We start from the raw sequence: 22,967 nt of genomic DNA, 5'->3' as shown, positions 1-22,967 counted from the left end.
ATGATTTTTCCCACTATGGTAGGATCTTCCTGGGTCATGCTGTGTCATACCTGGCACAGTTCCAGCATGGGCCCAAGAATGGAGGCCCTCATAGAACCCTTTCGTCATCCACTGGGAACAGTATACAGTGCTCTAGAGTTGACAAAAAACCTCATTTTTCAACATAATGTTCTAACATTGATGGTTTTCTGTTTATTTCCTTTATAAATTCTCTTTGGAAATAATAAGACAAGGAATTTAGAGTGTTGGTGATAAGCTATGAAATTCCTGTAAGATGGTGATCTTCTACAATCAGTGCCAAGGGTATACTCTTAATAGCCTGGAGCTCAACATCAAGTTCCCCTTCTTCCCATGCTTTCTCCTCAGTCCCCTCCCCAGAGATCAGTGTAAGTGACTAGCTCAGAGGCTAGATATCTGTACTGTACACAATCATTTCAGTAAAGCTCATTCTAGCTCCCCCCTGAATGGAGCAATATGGTTCTTGGATTTCTTGATGATATGAATCCCCAAGAGGTCGTGATGAAAGATGAAACAATCTATCCCTCAGGGACTAGGGAACAACCATTATAACAAGAGGAAGAATAAATGCTTCCACAAACTTAAAATGAGTGTGACAACCAATACTCCAGCATTCAGATGCTTCTTACACATTCCTGCAGCAACGTGGGATTGGGGAACAGATGTGTGAAGGTCCAGGAATGGTGGGAAGCAGTGTATTGGTTCATCCACCCCAGATGCTACTTGTGCCCAGATAACTCTAAGCCTAGAACATAGACACAGAAGCCATAATTTTTTTTAAAAAGCAAATTTCTTAGACTCTGCAAGGATGCAATCAACAATGAGCACTTTGATATGAGGCCAGTGAGTTGAAGGTAAAGTGCTGTTTTGCTTGAAATGCCTTAACTCTGGCATGGCTGAAGAATTGCAGCTCAGGTCTTACTTGGTATGCTAGAGTCTCACATTAACCAATGCTGTAGTGACTCTTAAGTTTGTACTGGAGAGATGTACAAAGATCTGCCTCTTATTGAGTTTAGACTATAATTTTTTAAAGTTTTATTTTAAAAGTGTCTGTAGACTCATAGGAAGTTGTAAAACAATGAAGTCTCTATATATGCCTTTACTCCCCACCCTCCATGGGAACATGTGGTTTAACCACTTACTTAGTTTGAAAATCAGGACCATTCCATGTATGTTTGCATCTCTGTGATTTTTGTCATGTGTGCAGATTCATGCAAGTGCCACTATAATCCTCATGCATGATCATTGTATCAGTACAGAGACAGCTCTTGCACCACCATTTCACTATCAGGCTCACCGCTGCAATGCCTGCCATTCTTAGCCACTGGAAACTACTTACTTCTGTTCAAAACTTTGATTTTATTATTTAAAGACTGTCCTACAAATATAATCACAGTGTGCAGCATTTAGAGACTGGCCCCTAAAACCTAGAATAATACATGGAGATCTGTCCAAGTTGTTGCATATTCAGATAGTTCACTCTATGCATGACGTGATACCAGAGTTTGCTCAGCTACTTGTAGATTGAAAGCCATTTGGTTGTTTCTAGTTTGGAGCCACTACAAATAAAATTGGCCATTTACATTTAATGTAATTATTAACATGTTAGAACACAAGCTGTCCGTTTTATTTTTTGTCTGTGCTTTCCTTGATTATCCCTGTTTTCTTTTTGCTGCTTTTTTTGTGCACAACTAAGGGGATAATTAAAATTTGTTTAACTTGTCTATAGTATGTTTGAATACATTTCTCTATGTGCATATTTTATACATGTTTTATCTCCTTAATGTATGTAATTACATACATGTAATTTTTAAAAAGAATTTCTTTATTTTTATTTTATGTGCATTAGTATATGTATGTTTGTGTGAGGGTGTTGGGTACCCTGGAACTGGAGTTACAGATAGTTGTGAGCTGCCACGTGGGTGCTGGGAATTGAACCCAGGTCCTCTGGGAGAGCAGCCAGTGCTCTTAACCGCTGAGCCATCTCTCCAGCCCTATACATGTAATTTTTACAATTTACTGGTGAAGAGATTGTACCATTTTGAATGACATGTAGAGACCTAAAGACTTTTCATTCTTAATGCAGACTTTGAAGTCTTTAATTAATGTATATCTATAATTTTCTTAAATGTTCTCTTTACATACATACATGCAGAAAACCACATGAATATCTTTCAAAGGCCTTTTCAGAAGCAGGTAGCCCAGAACCAAGGGAAACAAAGTAAAATTGATAGAGCAATTCAGTAACGTGGGCAGCACCGGAGAGCCTGTCTTCCAGAATGTTCCCTGTGCCACTCTGTCTTCTAATTTGGGACTTTTCTTCTTCAGAGTCCTTTATTTCTGTTAGCTGATTGGTCTTCGTGTTTTTGCCATAAGCTACTCTAGGAGAAGGATGCTGTGCTCAACCTGAGGAATGGAGACACAAGAGACTGAGGCAAATGCTCCAGGCAACCAGGGCAAAACACAGGTCATACTGTGATCACCCCAGGGTCACCCAGGCTGTACCTGTCTCTCAGAAACAGGAACCACTGTCACTGCAGATGGTTTCTGTTCTACTTGAGGAAAGAGAAACCCATGACTTTGTATCAAGTATTTCCAGGCTTAATGCAACTTCCAGGGAATAAACATGGCAGGCAGTGGTGTTTCATAGCAGGAAAGAGCATCAGTATTAAATATGATGCAGAAGAAGACAGCTAAGCACTCTGTTTTCCCGTCTTTGCTCTGTCTGGTAGCCAGCATTTCCTAGCTAAAAATGGGTCTGACTGGAGTGCACACCAGACAAATCAAAGACATCTGCTGGCTTGGTTCTCAATCCTGATGAAGTCCAGTGTGCTTAAATCCCTTTCTAGGACCTAGAAAAAGGGAAAGTACAGGTAACATCTCCATTGGGGATAGAAAGGAAGCATCTTTTTTTGTATGCTAGCCAGTCAGAGAGCTGCAGGTCATGAAGTGATTTTGAGGACCAGTGATGAGCATGTGAGATGTGTCTACTCCAGTGGAGATCAGTGAGGGAGAGGACAGTAGACAGAGCAGACAGGAGAATCCAGTCAAGACCCAGACCCTTCCCGGGATGGGCTGTAGCTGTGATGCTTTCCTTAACTTCTCTTTGCTGACTTCTCCGGATGCCTAGAAAAGGTAGGACTCATTCTCCAGAGAAAGTGCTTCAAGAGGAGCAGTTGAACTGGGCAGCACCCACAGATCGGCTGCTGTTCTCTAGATCATGTTTCTGTGTGGATCCCAAAATGCCTGGGTCAGAGAGGAAGAGTCTGTAGTCATAAGCCTGGCTCCTCCCTGACAGACATGTCCAAGATTCCACATACTAACTGTGGCACTAGAAGTTAGGATCCCTGAAGAAGTCCCCATGCTTGGAATGAAAATGGTAAGTCCTGAGAGACTTGGCTAACATTCTGAATTCACCTAAGACCTCAGAAATGCAGAAGACACAGTGGCCAAGTGTTCCAACCAGCCGCTTGTAAAAACAGGTGCCACATCAGAGTGCATTTTAAATCACACATGCCACTCAGTTCCACAAGAATGAAGTCATCATCCACATGTCTCCAGTGAGCTGAGAAGAAAATCAACACTTTGCGTTCTCATGCGGACCACAACAGAGATATCCAAACAGCCCCGGCCTCTAAGCCTCTCACTGTCTTTGCATACTTGCATCAAAAGCACAAACAAATGAAGTTTCTTGACAAGCACTTCCAAGAAGAACTCAAGATTTGGGTTGAAAAGAGAACCACAGAAGCCTCACAAGGGGGTCACAAACTGGCTAAAAATCACAATGGAGGAAGAAGCAGAAGAATCAATCCCCAGTGTGAACAGATGGGCTTTACTGGGGAAATAGACTGTCATTTCCAAAATATCCCCCCCCCCTTTTTTTAAATCTTAGACTCTTGCTATTTAATCTTGACTACCATCTAACTCTCAGCCATCCTCCTGCCTTAGTCTCTCAAGTCATGGGAATGCAGGAATGCTCAGTTTTTCTATTTTTTTCCATGCTGACTAAAGAGATGGAAGGAAGGAAGGAAGGAAGGAAGGAAGGAAGGAAGGAAGGAAGGAAGGAAGGAGGGAGGGAGGGAGAGAGGGAGGGAGGGAGGGAGGGAATACTAGTTTGGGCACAATTCCCATCTCAGCTTTCACCTATGGACATTGAACCATAAATAGAAGCCCTAGAAGGTTCCCATCTAAAATACGGAACTGTATGCTATTCCTGTGTGGTCATACAGATTCTATCACCAGAGCTCACAACCTTAAGACCTAGTGAATTGATGAATGAATTTATTTGGAGTTTTGCCTAAAAATTGGAAGAGAGAAATTCCAAGTGTTTATTTTCCTCATAGCAGTGTTAGAACTTGTAGGGAAGGGCCAACAGCTTGTGTGTGTGTGTGGGGGGGGCTTTAATCCAAGCACTTGGGATGAAGAGATGGGCCTGATAAGGACAGAAAAAGATGAATCTAGTTGGAAGAGGACAGCACACTGTGCTGTGATCCCTGATGCTACAGAGAAAGAAGCAAGGTAGCAGAGAGGGGTCCGGGCATCACCAACAGCAAGCCACACCAAAGGCCGTCAGCTCACATCGTCTTGAGACATCAGCTTCCCAGATGGTAGAGATGCAGAGCTGGACTAAAGGATGATCCGTGCTTCTCTCCCTGCCTTTCTCTGGCTATTGTTCTGGTCTACACAGTGAATTCCTGGCTTGCCTAGGCTACATAGTGAAACCCTGTCTAGGAAACTATGGCTGGTCTACATGGTGAATTCCTGGCTAGCCTTGGCTATGTAGTGAAACCCTGTCTTGGGGGAAGGAGGGGAAGAAGAAAAGAGAAGAGGAAACAAAAGGCGGGAACTACATCCACGCAGACACAGCTGTGGATCCCAAAGCAGACCTGATGAGAGTATCTTTCTCCTGAGACCCAGGTGTCTGAGTGTCAATTTCTACTCCCAACAGATATATTTCCTGAAGGGATCCTTGTGCCCAGGGTCCTGTTGTAGTAACTCACATCTCAGATATGGCATCACTTTTAGATGGGCTTCTAATAAATCATCTGTGATCTTAAAAGAAGAGAGAGACACAAAGAGAAGTGGCCACATGGGGGAGGATGTGGTGAGTGGGCTTTGAGAGATACATTGCTTGTGGGTATAAATGTGTACAGTCTACTTGATGACATCTGTCACAATTATTCTAAAAAAGATCCTTGAACACACTATTTCCAGTGATGCAGGGCTGCCAGAAAATAATCTAAACCATGTTACAATATGTTCGTTATCCAGACACCCATCATAGAACTATTTCCATTAGTGCAAATCTGGAAACAAGCTAAATGCCCACAGGAACGTATAGTTACGCATATCTTGAGAACGGTTGTCTTGCAGATGTCTACAGTGTTGGCTCCAAAGACCATGTGACAACATGGGTTTCAAAACAGGGTAGAAATGACATGAAGGCTCTAATTATAGCCATGTGGAAATGTACACACAGAAAAATAACTAGCAAGAAAGCATGCCACTATTATAGCTTTTTGTGCCACAGAATGGTGGACATGGTAAGCTACTCTGTTTAAAGCTAGACTGTGCTTTGGTTATTTTTTGTAGTGAAAAATATTTAATAAGCAGGGCAAACTACTTTTCAATCTAGATTATTCTGAGAATTTTAGAAGCACAATAGGAAGTGTTGCAAGCTAAGCATCATGAGATGAGAACCAGTCCTGGGGAGCTAGAAGATGAAGGGTGGTGTCTGCTATGGTTTACAGGGTGAAGAAGTGAGCTCACGCCCTGCACTGAGGCCTCCGGAGCTGGGCACTGGCCACTGCCTGCCCCCTGCACTGAAGCCTCCAGAGCTGGGCACTGGCCACTGCCTGCCCCCTGCACTGAAGCCTCCAGAGCTGGGCACTGGCCACTGCCTGCCCCCTGCACGGAGGCCTCCAGAGCTGGCCACTAGCCACTGCCTGCCCCCTGCACTGAAGCTTCCAGAACTGGACACTGGTCACCACTGCATAGCTTGCCACCCACTCGGCCAAGTCAGGGGAAAGGCCTTTGCAGGGTGTCTTCCTCTGTCCTTTAGTAGTGAGTGGAAGGGACACAGTGGGCTTGTGGGGGACGAGGGCTTACTGTAATGGGAACATTATTGCCACAATCATCATTTCTTCCTGAAAAACTAGTATGACTCCTGACTCTGACCGTGGCAGTATTTGGGTGTACTCTAGGCTCTCTGTGGAGGGAACTGAAGTTCCATGCTACCTGGCTCAGAAGCCCACAGGCTGTAGCATTCCATTTTCCCCGATGAGGGAAAAGGTCCCTGACCTCTAAGTCTCTCAGGTCAGAATGCTCCAACCAGCTCCTTTCAGACGGCCTCTCTTCCAGCTTGTACAATGCCAGCCAAGCTTTTCTCCATCGCGTGTGGCCCCTGCATCTACCGCAATGACCTCTCTCATTTCCTAAGGCTCTCAAATGGCACTGGGCACATTTACAGTCAGCCAAGGGCCTTCAGAAAAGCCCCTAGAGCAGCTCTGCAGATGTAGTTGAAAGTGCTGCTTCTGCCTACTTCCTGGCAATGCTGAACGGTAATACCTGTCCATCCCTGGGCCATTTGCTCTTCTACCAGCCCCTTGGAGACCGTTAGCCTATGAGGTCTAGATCCAAAAATTTTCCATGGAATGAGTTCCATATTTGGGAGCTGACAATGTGTCCCCAAATGCCAGTGACAGTAAAGTATGTTGATAGTTCCCTGGGCCACGGGAACTAATGAAATGAGATGGACAGATAGATGAGGGTCCTTTCTTGGTTCCCTGAGCTGCATGCAGGAGAGAAATGCAGTGTGCAGACTAGCAAAAGACAAAAAGCCCTTCAATCAACCAAACCATAGTCTGATAGGTAGGGAATGGTGTTTTATGGCTTGGATCAAAAGGCTCCTATGGTAACACAAGAGCACTTCCCTTTGGGCCCAGCTTATTGCCTGCTCCTCCCACCTTCCCCTCCTGCCTCAGGGTCAGGGTCCCAGGTCACCTCCAATCTTCCTGGGAATCCTTGGCCATTGAGTTGGGTGAAACCAAATTGGAAAAGATGGCCTTTCTTGGTGTTGAGGGGGCCATGCTCTTGATCTTGTTCAGCTTGTCCCTGGCCTGTTGGCATTTTTGCAGGCAAGTTGTGCACAGGTCCTTCTCATCGACCAGATAAAGGTTTTCCAGCCTTTTGATGGAGTCGAAGAACATTTCTGACTCATCTGACTTTGGAAAGGGGTTCCTCTTTATGTTGAGCTTCTTCAGTTTGGGGAGCTTGGAGATACTGCCAGGGATGGTACTCAGCAGGTTGTCATGTAGCCCTACCTCATGGAGCTCCTTCAGTGCCCCCAGTGTGGTGGGCACACTGTCCAGGTGGTTGAGGCCAAGATTCAAGGTGCGGATGTTCTTGAGCTGGTTCAGTTCCACAGGCAGCCCATTGGTGGTCAGTCTGTTGTTACTGACGTTGAGAAAGAGCAGAGAGGTCATCTGGCCTATGGACTCAGGGAGCTTATCGATGTAGTTGCTGTGCAGGTCCAGCCATCGCAGGTTCTGAAACTTGGAGATAGAGTCAGGAATCTTCCTGATCAGATTGCGGCTAAGGTCGAGCTCATCAACCTCGTTGAGACGCAGGATACACTTGGGGAAGGTGGTGATTCCCATCTTGCTCAGATCAAGGCGTTTTTTCCCATCAAAGGTGATTTTGATGCAATTCTTGGCCACGTTGAGGGTGATCTTTTTGCCCTTTGGGCCTTTCCCACCCTTAGCCATGGTCTCTTAGTATGGGAGTGTATTTGAAGACTGTTTTTCTGAGTTGATGGTGATGACTTTGAGGAAGAAGTCACATAAAACTGCTAGAAGGTAAGCTCTGATAAGAACAGAAAAGACAAGTCTAGTTAGTAGAGGACACCACACTGTTGTGATTCCTGCTGGTACCGAGAGGAAGGAAAAAAACACCAAACCAACCAACCAACCAAACAAACAACCAGGGTAGCAGGGAGGAATTGGGATAGTGCAGTAGCAAAGATGCCAGAGTTCTTCAACAACAGTTTTCATCTCTTCAGATGTCAGTTTCCCAGGTTAGAGGGAGTGCTGAGCTGGAGGGCCTCAGTGTCTCTCTCTGTCTTATTCTCTGGCTATTTCCTGGGAATTAGCCTTCTGACTCTCTCTCTCTCTATGTGTGTGTGTGTGTGTGTGTGTGTGTGTGTGTCCATGTGCATGTGCAGGAGTATGTATGCTTGGCTATGTGCTACTTTCCCAGACATTTCACATTATAGAGTCTTCCTTAGCATTGTCAAAAGACCATCCTGGGGAGCCTGTGGAGGTGGGGCGGCTGCTGCTGTTAGAGGCGGCAGAAGCCTGGAAGGGAGAAATAGTGAGTGTTAAAAATGACTATCATATCCCTTTCACATTTAAGAGCCAGGAGAGCTAGCAGGCCTTGGTTACTGTAACTACGGGGTGACGAGAGCAGGACTGGGCCTGGGGAGCCAGGGTGTATCTTCACAGCAGCATCCAGAATTCTAGTCCTCTCCCCAGGCATGGAGGCTGCCAGGGTGGGACTGCCAAAGCTTCTAGAGAACATTCTTTCAACTCCATTGCTCCACAGCCCTCCCCACATCCCCCACACTGACAGTCAACTGTGGATTGCTCTGCATAAATAGGTATGGTTACAAGTACACAGAGCCCTAGAATGTAGAGGGTGACCAGAGTGAGGATTCTGGCCTCAGTATGCTTGTCTCAGAAGTCCAGTTCGGCAGCTAGCAGTTTTCTGTAGCTCTCTGCCTAGGGTTCCCTGTTTGTGAAAGCAGTCTCTTTCCAGAGCTGGTAGGGGATATAGATTGTCTAATACTGCCTAGCACCCCTAATGCTGGGTCTCAAACATTCATTACTAAGTACACATAGTGTTTCTACTCCTCAACAGTCTTACAAGACCAAGTGCTGTTCCTGCTGTCCAGGTAGGGAGACTGATGCTTGGAAGTGAGGAAAGCCCACAGCGAGTGGCAGGCTCTATGGAGTCAGCCATGGAGCAACACATCCACAGATAATCCACAGTCTGAACAAAAAATGAAAACAAGTCAAAACCTGTGGCATGAAAGTGAAACCATGATTTAAGGCAACCCTGGAACTTTGTAGTCACGTATTAGGAAGGAAAATGGGGCTGGAGGGATTACTCAGCCCTGAAGAGCACTTTCTGCTCTTGTAGCTGATAAGTTTAGTTCCCAGTACCCACCTTGGTCAGCTCACCACCACCTGTAATTCTAGCTCCAGGGAATCTAGTACCCTCTTCTGGCCTCTGGGGACACTACACTGAGGTGCACACAACATACACATATGCACATAATTTAAAATTCAAGTATTTTCTTTTAAAAGAAACTGAATGCCTCCCTGACTCCAGGTGTACAAATAAGACAGGCATTTGACTGTACCTATCAGTGTTACATTGGAAACGCTAGAGAATGAAATAATACAAGAAAATAAAGGGGGTACTGTTAGAAAAAATTGGAGCAAAGACGTCTGTATGCGCAGGTGACCTGACTGTCCACATAGAGACTATCATGAAATTTTTAGGATGTTCCTTAAACTGATAACTAAACTTAGCAAGACTGTAGTAAGTAAGGTGAAGACAAAACTGCTCCACCAGATGTCTACATATTAGCAAGGACCAAGCAAAACCTAAAACTTGAAAAAAAAACAATGCTCTCAAAAGGAAAACACTTTCCTATTTCAGATATATACTAATGAAGACTTCTATGATGAAAATTATGAAATAATAACTTAAAGAAAATGTCTAAACAAAGGGGAAAATATAGCACACCTGAGTTAGAAAACCCAATACAGTTAAGCTGTTTCTGCTGAAATTGGTCAAAATACCATGATCCCACCTGAACTTTCAGTAAGATTATATACATGTATCTATCTATCTATCTATCTATCTATCTATCATCTATCTATCTATCTATCTATCATCTATCTATCTATCTATCTATCTATCTATCTATCTACCTGTCTGTATGTCAGTCTCTCTCTCTCTCTCTCTCACTCTCTCTCTCTCTCTCTCTCTCTATATATATATATATATATATTTATATATATATGGATTTTATATTTCATGTTTATATGCATAAGGATTTCTAAAATTTTGAAATGTTTAAATGTTAAAAGATAAAACCACTAGGAATAATGAACAAATTTGAAAAAGGGAAAAAATTGGAGGAAGATTCATATATAATAACTTTTAAATTTCCCATGTAATTAACCTATGTTATCAGCAGAGGGACAGATATAATACATAGACTAATGGGACAGAAAACAGATACATAGACTAATCTGCCCAGAAAATAGATCTGCACAAATGTAGTCAACACAGTCAGTCGATTTCTGACAAAACTTCAGTAGAAAAACAAACTTTTCAATAAATGGTGTTGGGTGGTTGGTCATTCATACATTAAAAAAATGAAATTAAATAAACCATTAACAACTTAATAGAAATAACTACTATTAACACAAATGGATCATGGATCCGAATATAAGCTATAAAACTTTTAAAAGAAATTGGAGAAAATTTCATGACCTATAGTTTGGCAAAAGTACATTCCTCTAAAAGATAATGTTAAACAAAAAATAATGGTCTTAAAAAATTAAAAATTTTGCTCTGTGGACAAATCACTATGCGTGGAAAGAAAAACCAGAGAATGGAGGAAAATATGTGTAAGTGATACAGGCAAAAATGTCTGGAATCCAGAATAGAGGAAGAAGGCCAATTGTGAAAAGAAACATAGAACCAGTAAGTAGTACAAGGACCAGCGAGGCTGTGCAACCAACCACCTTGTGCAGCCCCCGAAACAGTTTGGCTATTCTTATAAAATTAACCATCATAAGACGTTTCATTCTCATCATAAGATGTTTCATCTTCCCCAGAAGGTATTTAGGAAAAGAAAAGCTCATGTTCATATGAAAGCTTATTCCTGTGTTTATCAGTTCCCCGTTCATAACTGCCCCACAGGGAACGGTCCATCCTTCGGTGGACAGATTCCTTACGCTAGAATAATGCTGAGCATAAAGGATGATTATGTTTATTATCTCTCTCTGATTGTTATGTTTTGTGTGTGTGCATTGAAATGTCACACCTTATCCTACAAATATGTACAGTTATGATGTATCAGTGAAAAATGCATTTCAAATATTCATAAAGAAATGTTTGTAAAAAGAACATATTTACTCATATGTACAATAACCTAAGTGACTCCTAAGAGCACACTGCTGCCTGGAAGAAGCCATTGGAATGGTCTGCATGATGAATGAATCCATTTATGTAGCTGCAGGAAACAGATCCACCAGGGCAGGAACTATGGGCTGGGGACACTAGGTTACCAGGAAGCAGTGTGGCTGAGTTTCCTGGGCATGGTGGAGCTACCTGGACCCTGCTTTGGAGACAGTTACATGCATCTGTATATATTTAAAGCTCAGAGGCTAGCATCCCCAAAGGGGAGATGCTATTGTAGCTACATTTTAAACTCAAAAACTAATTGTAACTCCATGGTCAATCTCTGTGAATTTCTCTCTGTGCCTGCATAGTCAGACTAGGTTGAACATCTAGGACATTTTGTGTGTGTGTATCCACAACAGTCCCATTCTGTCCCTTAAAGAGCAGGCAGATGTGCACATCTGGACCTTGCTGTGAACACAGGCAAGAGGTGTTCATGGGAGACATGTCAGAGAAACTGTTATGCACTTGAGTTCACCAAAAAGATGAATTCAGCTCAGGAAAGCCTATATACTCATGATCTTCTCTTTATCAATGCTTCTCCATGGTAGAGCGCCAAGACATAGCAAATAAAATGAATATCACTAGTGAAACTTGAGTTGAAGATAAACAAAAGACAGAGTTAATTCGAACATCTCAAATCCTGTGTAGGCCTGTATTTTACTTGGCAGACATAGCCTGGGGCCTGAACAAGTAGTGAATAAAATTGCCTTTGTCTAAGGGCCTTCTTACTCCTTTGAGACTGATTTAATCCAAGTCCCTTTGCTTATTCTTGCCTGAATCCATCTGTTTACTCACTGATTGAGTGTACTGGGGCTTGCCTGGTGTCAAGCATGTGAACAACACACATTGTAAATGAGCTCACACCCTAGTTTAAATAGCTAAAATCCAGACGGTCACTAATTTTGGCCACCAGACTGCCTTGCATATTCCAAGGCTGGCTGCCATTTTGTTTTCTTCTATTTAAGATAACTTCAAGCATGAGTTAGAGAGCTCCTGGACAAGACAGGATGCTTCCAGCAGACTGGGATCCAGCCAAGCCAGCTGAACCTGCCCCCACAGCCCACCCATGCTGTGGGAAGAAGTCCTCTGAGGTCTGAGTAGTGGGGGCAAGGGAGCCATGAGGGGCTGGCTATAGAACATTGTTCCATTAAGGAGCCTCTCTCCAATGGGCCCTTTGGCTCTGAGCCTGCCCATTAATCAGCTTAAGGCAGAGTAGGGGGCTGACTGGCCTAATGCACTTTGCCACCTCCCTAGTGAGTCTGGATCCCCAGACAGATCAAGCCAGGTGGGAACATGAGGAGCCCCCAACCCCCTTTCTTAATGCTCTCCTCAAGGCCACCATTCCCTGGTTGGGATCATTAGTTATAGAAGGCCTGGTGTGCTGTGCTAATCAGAGACCCTTCTCATCCTGAAGCTGCTTAGTACCACTGGAATCAAGCAGTGCCATGAGCTCAATTTCAGAGGCAGAGAGGTCAGGGACCTCTCCCCTGTCACTCTGCTGTTTAAGGCCAGGCCCACCGACCCATGGAACAGGAGAGTGAGCAGTGACAGAAGAGTAGAACAGACGATCTTTCCGTGTAATCAAAACATTAAACAGATTGTTCTCATTAGTTCGTGAAGCTTTCAAATATCCTAGTGTGGCTAATCCACACAATGAAGAAAATGCATACATACAACAGATAGACAGATGGACTATGGATGAGGGATCTGTGGATGGAGGGAGTCTTGTTTGCACATGCACAGACTGGAAAGCCCAGTATAAGAGGGTTCCAAGTAAGCCCCCCCTCCTTTTTTTGGTTTTTTTGGGGTTTTTTTTTTTTTGCATTTTCATCTACAGTTGTGTTTTATACTTGAGGGAAAAGTGGGCCTGTTGGTCTGATTTTAATTTCTGAATAATTTTTCTATCTAGTCATTGTGAATGAAACAGCATGGAAGGACACCCCATGGATAGCTAAATTAAAAATGTAATGGCAACTTACATTTTAATACTATCAAAACATTTGCAAATGTCTTCAGCTCTAAGGTCCTTACAATCATCATAATGCTAGCATGTGTCAGGTGCTTCATACTCATGAGCCTTTGACTCCATTTTTAAGTAACACTGACTGTTTTTACAGGTTTAATATGTCTGAATAATTTCCTAGCATAGTATCACAATAATTACTTCATTCTTTGACTGATGTATTAGAGGTAGGATAGACACATAATTGAACTGGACCCATCAGATTACCACTGTTTCTTCACCAGTATTTGGGGAAAACTTCATGTCACATGGATGTGAAATGCCCTTTGCTTGTGGGCTGTCTCTTAGGCAATGACAAGAACTTCCCTGAGAAATCCATTAGCCCAGAGTACAGCTGGTCTCAGTGTGGCATAATGTTATACCCTGATAACCCCTCCTCACTTGTAAGAGAACAGTGCATTGACTCTACCCAATCTCCCAAACAGCTCAACTTAGCCACCCAGCACTTGTAGAGTGCTGGTGGTAGCCACCCACCACTGAAAGAGGGGTTCATATGTCACATTACCAGACTGAGAAAATAATAAACTCAAACTCCCAAGTATGATGCTGAGTGGTCATTACTTTTACCCCCACCTGAAAGTCAAGAAATTGCAGGATTAATTGTCATAGGTTGAACACCACTGAACTGTGTTTGTTCATTTGCTATCACATTTACTGGGCAGGGAACAAACTAGCTTACCTGCTTCTATGGTTTCCCACATGGCTTCATATCATTTCCTGTGTCCTCAATCCCCTCCCCAAACATGTCTACTTACTCCAAGGAGGGGATTTAGCATCCTATGAAGAGCCACTTGGGAGGAAGAGACACAGGTCACTGAGTCCCTTTTGTGGAGAAGATGTATCTGGAACTCCTCACAGATCTCCCCCAAATCAGCACTGATTCCTGACTTCTGCACAGTCTGTGCTGGGACAAAGAATTGCCATTTGTTCTGCACCCATTCTCACCCAGGAACTGTGTGCTGTTTGTTTTATGATGTTGTTTGGACTTAGAAGTGCTATTGGAGTGTCACTGTGAAATGCTCCACTTTTTTACTGACTGCCTCTACTTTGGAGAGATATAGACATTGTGGATGGAATCTTACAGGGAAATGATCTCAGGGTTTTCTGGTGTCTATTGTGGAATGCTGTCAAGAGTCATGCACCATGACTAGGTGAGATGCGCTAAGGTCCTTGCTGTGAACGTGCTACTGGGCCCTCATATATCTCCAGTCTCTATAGCCATTATACCAGAGACCAACCCTATTTATTAAAGGAATGGAATTTAGACTCGGAATAGTCAAGTGACCTGCCCCCAGTTACACAGGGCATAGTCAAAGTCAAACCTAGATGGTTCTGAAAGCTAAATTTATGCATAAACTTCCACCACAATCTGTGGCCCCTCAACCTCCTTTGTGCTAACTGTGCTACAGTTATACATCTGTTAGGCTTCCATCAACTCCAAAATGAGGAAGACATTCTGGAATCCTAGTACTCCCAGACTAGAACCCCCACCCAACCTTCAGCAATAGAATATTAAGGCAATGTCCCAAGCTAAGAAGGTGAATTCTTACTAGTGGATTCCATGATAGTGGGACCCAAGAGTGTTAGGGTCCCCAGATTCTCAGTGACTCAACACTGGCTTTAGTACATGCTAACTAACATTGCCTATCTTGATCTGAGAACTGTTTAAAGGGAATGTACACTCTGCCAACTAGATAGTGAGATCAAGGAGATAATAAGTTTGGCCTAAGTTTCTGAATAGGTCAGCTATGCACATATCCCACTGAATTTCTGAAGGGAATAGATGAAGATGGGAATTGTAGAAACCATTTAGGTTGGCCACCCCTTACCTGATCATAGATTAAGTATGTATGTATGTATGTATGCATGCATGTATGTATTATCTGTCTATCTATCTATCTATCTATCTATCTATATATATATATATATATCTATAAGTTTACAAAGCATAAATTTTAGTCATCTTTAATAGCCTTGATGGGGTAGTTTAACTATTAAAATCAAATGAGAGAGAGAGATTTAGAAGTCATGAATAAGGCCATACAGTGGCTCAATAAATGTGTGTGCTTGCTTGCTTATGTGGGCAGTGATGAAGACAGGGAGTTTGTCCTTCAGCTCCTTCAGTACCCATGGGGCTGACTTAGTGTGAACATCTTTTTATGCTGAATGAGCTGAGGATGTAAAGAGACAAGATTCTCACCCAGCATCACTGAGCTAAGAAGCTAACTGCACTCCCTGCCCCTGCCTAAGCAGGCACACTTTTGCCCTGGAGAGTGCTGGGCACTCTTCTCCACCTGAGCTCACATTAAAAGCTGACCCTTCTGCTGGGAATGGTGGCATATGCCTGCAATTCCAGAACTTGAGGGGCAGAGACACAAGGATCATCACAAGTTGAAGGTCAGTCCTGGGCTACACAGTGAGACCTTTTCTCATAAAAACAGACAACACAGACAAACACACACATGGTGGTGGTGGGAGAGCCAGCAAGAGAGAGCAAGCAGGAGGGACAGCATGGGAGGGAGGGAGAGAGGGAAGGAAGGAGGGAGGGAGGGGGGATGGAGGGACCTCCAGCACAGCCTGTGGTCTACGGCAGCTCTGTGCACATGTCATCTGTCAGTTGATACTTCCTGCCCCCTTCAGCCTTTCCTAGTGTCATGTAGCCAAACTGGCCCCACACACCCATGCCCCTTTCTTCATTCTTTGTCTCTCCTTCCAGCCTCATACCTCTCCTCAGAACCAGGGCTGTTCTTCTCACTCTAGAGGGGGAGGTTGCTAAGGAGTTGGTGGGGGTGAGGATGAGTGATCTGTCCCAGCTCATGTAGAGACTTGTTCTAGATTCATAGGGGAGGAGTCTTCTTCCCAGCCCACCACGCTCCTTCTCTCAGCCGTGTCTACACAGGGTGATCGTTCGCTGGTTCGGCAGTTATCTGGTTAACTTGGTGATGCTGTCCTGAGGATCTTGCTGGGCCCTTCTGTGTGTGCAGCCCTGCCCACCCACACATGATTTACTTCTCTCTGTGCACCAGCTTGGCATACGTGCTGCCTGGAAGCTGCTATCTGTCAAACTGCCCTCTCCCCCCTGGTGGGTAATAAGAATTCAACTTTTATTTGGAGCAAAAGTTCCCCAGGGGTCACATGGCCCCATAACAAAAGATTATGATTTCTTATTGGTTTAATAGCATCTATTTTGTAATTCTGGATGTACTCTGTTTTAATTGGATTTGTTAAAGGAACAAAAGGGAATAGGTGCCTTACAATTAAAATAAAATTTTAAGATTATTAGTTTAACGGACTAGAAAGGCCTTGTTCATCAACCGCATGTTCCGAACACACCAACCAGCCAGAACACAAGCAGAGGACAAAGGACTCATGTCGGACGGGTGCTTCCAGACCCTGGAGGCGACCTTCAGCTCCACTGCAGCCGCCGTGTCTTACACTCGGCTCTTGCAGACAGAAGTTGCTCCCATCTTTTTTTTTTTCACAGCCACCTCTCCCCTGGCAGACCCCAAAACTGGGGTTCAGAGAGGTGGTATGGTAGAGGGGATGGACGTCCAGAGCTGTTAGACCAGGGTGCTGACCACATGGTCCCCACTCACCATCCACAGAGGCTGGATGACCTTCTTAGCCTCATGGGCCTCGGCTTCCTCTGCTGGTAATAGATAACCCAGAGGCTGATCCTGGAGCGGGCGGGGGTTGCTGAGATACAAGGGAAGATACAAGATACAAGGAAGAGTGTGGCAGCCTTGGGAGGAGTGAGGAGAGGAGCATGGACCGTGGTGGACAGTGGGGTAGAACCTGCCAATGGTGGAGTCATGACTCCAGGGCCCATGCTGGGTAGAAAACTCCTACAAACTGTAGCCTAACACCCTCCAGTACTATAGTGGTTCTCAACCCTCCTAATGCTGAGACCCTTTAATACGGTTCCTCATGGTGTGGTGACCCCCAACCATAAAATTATTTCATTGCTACTTCATAACTGCAATTTTGCTGTTGTTATGAATAGTAATGTAAGTATCTGATATGCAACCCCTGTGAAAGGATCATTTGGCATGTCCCCCTGCCCCCAAAAGTTACAACCCACAGGTTGAGGACCACTGATATACTATGACAACCATCTCTGCCACCAAGGCCTTTCTTCATCCTGGAAGACAAGAGGACTCATGGAGGTACACAGGACTCTTGTGTCATGTGGGGAGGCCTGCAATACATGCATTTCTGTTTGTACCCCAACACATCAACCGACAACACAAGTACAACTAACTTGATTCATTGTTTTTCTCTCTACAGTAAAACAATTTCTAGAAAACAAAAATATTTTTTAAAAGTTTTGTGGTAGAAGGAAACTCAGGCACACCAGGGTTTGTTGGTCACTGAATGCGATGGCCAGCTTGGGTGTGGCACTCTTGGGGTCAGGAATACTTACAGTTTTTCAAAAGAAAAAAAAATTACAGATTTTTAAATTTTTTTTTTTTGTGTGTGTGTGTGTGTGTGTGTGTGTGAGAGAGAGAGAGAGAGAGAGAGAGAGAGAGAGAGAGAGAGAGAGAGAGAGACATGATGGTGGAGGCCAGAAGTGGGTGCTGGATCCTTTAGACCTGGAGCCACAGGTGGCTGACCTACTAGGAACTACCCTTGGGTCCTCTGGGAGCAAGTGCTCCTAATCAAGGAGCCACCTCTCCATCCCTGTGGCAGCATGTATGGCTGGAAGAGTGAGTGTGCTGGGGGGCTTGGTAGCATCATAGTTGGAGCTGTTTTAATTGAGTTAAATCTAGAAGAGAAGGAAAGCATCCAGAGGGAGAGATGGTCTATGGCAGAAGGAGGAGGCTGGGATGGAGCAAAGAGATGATGCAGAGAACTGGAGAGGTGTACCAGCTGTTGGAAATGGATGGAGTTGTTTCTAAGACTCCCTCTTTAGGAAACAAAGATAGAACTTCCTGTGTATAAAATAGTTAAAAGCAGTTAAAATGTCAAAGAAAAGATGATTATTGAATAATTACTGTATAATCACAGAATGAATTATATATATATATATATATATATATATATATATATATATATATATATATATATATAAACCTTTTTTCCAAAAGTGGAAAGATGTTTAAGATATGTTAACAAGAAAGTACTAAGTGTCCATATGAACCCAGTATTCTTATGAGTACACACACACACACACACACACACACACACACACACACACACACACACGGAAGCAGCAATGGAAAAGGCATGCCAGCAGCAACCATCATACTCTCTAGAGAGAACAGTGTTGCTGTTGGCAGAGTTTCCTGATTCTCTGCAATGTATATGAACTGTTCACATATACTTGCACAATATGGCACTTTTTATGGTCTACAAATTCTAGTGGTTTTTCCTACTCTGTTTAATGTGTGTGTGTGTGTGTGTGTGTGTGTGTGTGTGTGTGTGTGTGTGTGTGTGTATGTGTGTAAGAGCAAGTCTCTAAGATGTTAAACATATGAGTGGCCCCTTCTTGCTGACTTTGGACAGACAGACTGTTAGCAGGAACGATATGAACTATTACTACCGTGTTTAGTAAGGCAGTTTTTCAGACCTCTCACATCACACACATTGGAGCCATCTGATCTGTCCCTTTCCAAATGTATATGAAAGCACTGTAGAGCAGGCAGCAGGAACTGTCATTGTCAGCCTGGGCCATATAACCTGTCTGGGATCAGTTTACTTATCTGAAAAATAGACCAGTAAATTGTAATTTGTTAAAAAGAAGACGTGGTGATTCGTATATGCTAAGGCGTGTGCTCAGTGATGCTGACCCCTGTGGACTGAGATTAACCTGGCAACACCATTCACCATCTCTTCCCTCTCGCCAGCAACCCTGGACACTATCTCTGACATGTCAGGAGTAGCCTTGGGAAACGGTCATTGCAGACTCCTGAATGAAACCACTGCAACTTTTAAACACATGCTGTTAATATCACCAGCAAAACAAGAATATCAAAGTAACTTAGAGATGTATTTACCTGCTTTTAATCTCTAGAATTCTATATAGTACAAGCTAATCATTCACTTGTTCATTCATTTGTTCATCCATCCACTCACTGGTTTTCTTTGAGGTTTATAGAGGTCAGGTCAGGAGACAGGCAGTGAATAACTAAGGCAGACAGTGTTGTGGTTTTCATGAATTTCCCACTTGCTGATGAAGCAAGTCAAGAAGCCTGGGGCCATTTCCAGGGGTATAAACGCTCTGCAGAGATAGAAGTAACTGTACAGAGGAGTACTGGAGTCAAGATGCAGATGCTGGTGAATGGGAATGACTAATTTCAGAGGAGGCTGGAAAATCCTCTCTAGGAAGGTGACATTTGCACTGTTCCTTGAAATGCTTAGGAGACATCACATGGGAAAACTGGAGGAAGAACAGTCCAGGAAGAGGGGTGTGTCTCAAGGACAGATGTCCTGAGAGTCGGGAGAAGCCTGAGGTGTTAAGGAGCTGTGAGAACATCTTGGACGAAAAGAGAATGAAGAGTAGGGAAGAATAGAATATGGGCAGGGCCTGACACACAGAGGTGAAAGGTCTAAGACTATAGCCATGGCTACCTACTTGCTGCTAACATGTGACTTTGGGGTTGAGTCACAGTCTTTTCTTGGCTCAATTTCTTCATGCATACCAGGTGGTGGAATGATCTCAGGGTATAAAAGGCATGTGACATGAAAGATGCTTAATATGTGTGAGAGGTGGCCACCTGCTCAGGAGCAGGTCTGCATGTGTCTGGCTAGGAATAGTTGGCTGCTGGGGAGACAGGAAAAGGGAAAAGTGGGGCACATGAAGACAGAATAGATTAGTGGCAGAGGAAGGTAATGTGTACCCAGAGGTTTGCTATCTGTAGTAGGAGCCGTTGATGGAGCCTTAGAGGTCTTAGCATTTACTATTCATTTCCCCCTTTTTATGGGGTATAAGTTATGTCTGAATACTTTGCAAGCCTCATCTCATTTAATCCATACACCCCACTTCCCTGAAGAACCCCCCAGGCTTGACAGCCCGTCCTTTATCAGGTTACACACTACCGACTTAGAGCCAGCATCTCTTGTTTCTGTGTGCTGTGAACCTAGCTTCCATTTGGTTTGTCCATGGAAGTTTGACTTTGCAATGTCCTGCAATGCACTTGGCTTTCTGGGCCAACAGGAAAGCTCCTGTTGCCTTACCCCATCTAGGAGCTGGAGGGAGCTGAGCTAGGTCCTGTGGGAATGTTTGTCCTGTCCAGGCCAAGACCTATCTACATATCCCAGTCTGAAAAGAAGGCGTGTATGGGCCACAGACCCAGCCATGGTTTTAGACCAGTCTTGGGGTTGGGGATTTAGCTCAGTGGTAGAGCGCTTGCCTAGCAAGCGCAAGGCCCTGGGTTTGATCCTCAGCTCCAAAAACAAACAAACAAAAAAAGAAAAAACAAACAAACAAAAAACCAACCAACCAACCAAATAAACAAACAAAACATTAGACCAGTCTCATTACCGGAGAATGATTGAGCTCTGGGAAATGTTGATTCACGGCTGGTGGTGGATCAAATTGGTGATAATCTGATGTGGCTATTACAGTGGGTGGTCTGTCAAGACAAGGGGTGGTTGCAGTTACACACCTTGGGTTTGTGGGCAGTGGAGGAAGTTCTCCCCCTCCCAGCCGCAAGGGACCCTTTGGAGACCCACAAAGAAGCTGGTGACACCAAGCACTAGCCAGCATTGCCAAGCCACCAATAGACAAGCTCTGGCACTCCAGGACTTTGCAGGGCACAGTGGCTGTCTCAGCACTTCCCTTATGCTCTGGAGGCTGACATTCAAACCCAGAGGACAATGTGTCATTTTAGCCTGGAGGCCAATCACTTCTCTGTCCCCCTCTGTGTGGGACTTTGTACAAGTCTCTTGGCCTTTCTGAACCTGCATTTTATGTCCCCCTGCTATGGGCCAGCAAAAATGTTCAGAGAGACCCAGCTTTTAGAAAGAACCAAGTTGTGACTCCCATGTACCCAGTGGTCATACATCTCCTTTGCCAAGATTGCCCATGGCTCCAGGCACCTGAAAACCAGCCTGTGTCCCCAACTAGCTGTTTGTCCTGGCCAGGGCTCAGGGTATGTGGCCTCCTCTCCTAAATAATACATTAGCTGGTGTCTGGGTTTTGTAAACAAAGCAGCCAGGAGAGCAGACATTTGTGAGCTATTTGCTCAGAGGAGAGAGGGGAAGCAGGTTTGAAGCAGATCAATAGGCATGGGCCACCAAGGAGCAAAACCTTACCTGCCTTTTGTCCTGCTGCTCTTCCTCTGTGCAACTTTGTCACCAGGCAACAAGAGTCTTGGGACTTGGAGTTAATTAGCATAATCTTGACGCCAGCCTACAAAGCAAAAGGAAAGGACACCAGGCTGAGTGTCTCCAGGATACTAGTCTCCCGGGAAGAGGAAACCTGATCTGTGGCCCTAACCCCCCCCCCCCCCCCCTCTCTCTCTCTCTCACACACACACACACACACACACACACACACACACACACACCCCTGCTACTTACCCTCACCCTCACCCTAGCTCCTGCAGCTGGGGTGTGTTTCTCAGGCTTCAAGCAGCAGGGTAGGGAAAGAGGGTTTCCAACACAGAGGCTTTCCATGGCAACCGCCCCAGCAGACACTGAACAGCACCCTTTAAGGGACGCCATCTTCAGTAGCATTCAGCCCCATGAGCTATCATTCCATGTCCTCCTTATTTCCCATGTATTTGTGGATTTTCCTGCCCTTCTCTTGTAGGAGGGCTATCCTTTCTATGCTTATTTACTTGAATTATTTCCTTTTCTTGCAGTTTGGTTTTCTTTTCACCCAATTGGATCAAAGCAACATCAGTGCTCATGAGGTCACTCCAAAAGTGGGCGGGTTGGGGATTTAGCTCAGTGGTAGCAAGTGCTAGCAAGTGCAAGGCCCTGGGTTCGATCCTCAGCTCAAAAAAAAAAAAAAAAGTGGGCAATCATTTTCTGTCTGTCAGCGGTTCTCAGTGAACGTTGCTGTGCTGTTTCTGGGGTCTGTGTTTTGAACTAACATTGAATCATGTAAGCATGGCCTTTTCTGCTGCTGCTCATATACCTGTGTGTTTGTTGGCTTTGTTTTCCAACTTGTATTTTCCTTTAGTGCAGTGGCTTTCAGCCTTCCTGATGCCTCGACCCTTTAATACAGTCCTCACATTGTGGTGACCCCCAATCATACAATTATTTCTGTTGCCACTTCATGACTGTAATTTGCTATTGTTATGAATTGTAATGTAAATAGCTGTGTTGTCTGGTGGTCTTAGGTAACTCTTGTGAAAGGCTTGTCGACCCCAAAGGAGTTGCACCCGCAGGTTGAGAACCTCCGCTTTAGATCAAATTTCTCCCATTTAAGAAAACCAGCCAAACAACAAATATTAGTGTATTTCTGCAAATAAGAAAATGGCATTGTAGGGATAACACGGAGTAATAAAAATTAACATTGTAAATTCCTCTAACTGAACATGAATTAGAAAAGAAGTAGAAGGGCTATCAATTAAATATTTTTACATCTATAATTAATCCAAGCAATAAAAATTTTGAAAAGTATAGAGAAGCAAAATGAACTAATTATAATTTAAAAATATAAAGAAAATTCACCATTAAATAAAGATCTTGATGGCATGATGCTGCTACTATT

The 22,967-nt window shown here is 44.1% G+C and overlaps 2 protein-coding genes across 4 annotated transcripts in view; one reads left to right on the top strand and one right to left on the bottom strand.

The window, feature by feature from the left end:
* Wdfy4 (WDFY family member 4) overlaps positions 1 to 22,967 on the top strand; it is a 211,328-nt gene that overhangs the window by 151,948 nt on the left and 36,413 nt on the right.
* Positions 1,970 to 21,864, bottom strand: Lrrc18 (leucine rich repeat containing 18). Of its 3 annotated transcripts, none has more exons than XM_036200055.1 (5): positions 21,827 to 21,864; positions 21,560 to 21,656; positions 20,787 to 20,877; positions 7,021 to 7,881; positions 1,970 to 2,870 (listed from the first exon to the last, which is right to left on the bottom strand). In XM_036200055.1, exons 4-5 carry the CDS (start codon positions 7,782 to 7,784, stop codon positions 2,864 to 2,866), a joined length of 771 nt encoding a protein of 256 aa, XP_036055948.1. In that variant the 5' UTR covers positions 7,785 to 7,881; positions 20,787 to 20,877; positions 21,560 to 21,656; positions 21,827 to 21,864; the 3' UTR covers positions 1,970 to 2,863. The 3 variants fall into 3 exon arrangements, with proteins under 3 accessions (XP_036055948.1, XP_036055946.1, XP_036055947.1); XM_036200053.1 differs by having other exon boundaries at positions 1,970 to 2,424; XM_036200054.1 differs by lacking the exon at positions 20,787 to 20,877 and having other exon boundaries at positions 1,970 to 2,424.

This window comes from Onychomys torridus, chromosome 9 (assembly GCF_903995425.1).
Source record: "Onychomys torridus chromosome 9, mOncTor1.1, whole genome shotgun sequence".
Lineage (NCBI taxonomy): Eukaryota > Metazoa > Chordata > Mammalia > Rodentia > Cricetidae > Onychomys > Onychomys torridus.
This window is presented reverse-complemented; position numbering and strand designations above follow the sequence as displayed.

Excerpts from the sequence above, each read along its gene's own strand:
- Lrrc18 (XM_036200053.1), bottom strand. The coding sequence starts at position 7,784 with ATGGCTAAGGGTGGGAAAGGCCCAAAGGGCAAAAAGATCACCCTCAAC. Across the intron at positions 2,425-7,020 it reads GATTCCCAGGAAGATTGGAG|GTTGAGCACAGCATCCTTCT; the intron begins GTGACCTGGGAC and ends TCCATTCCTCAG.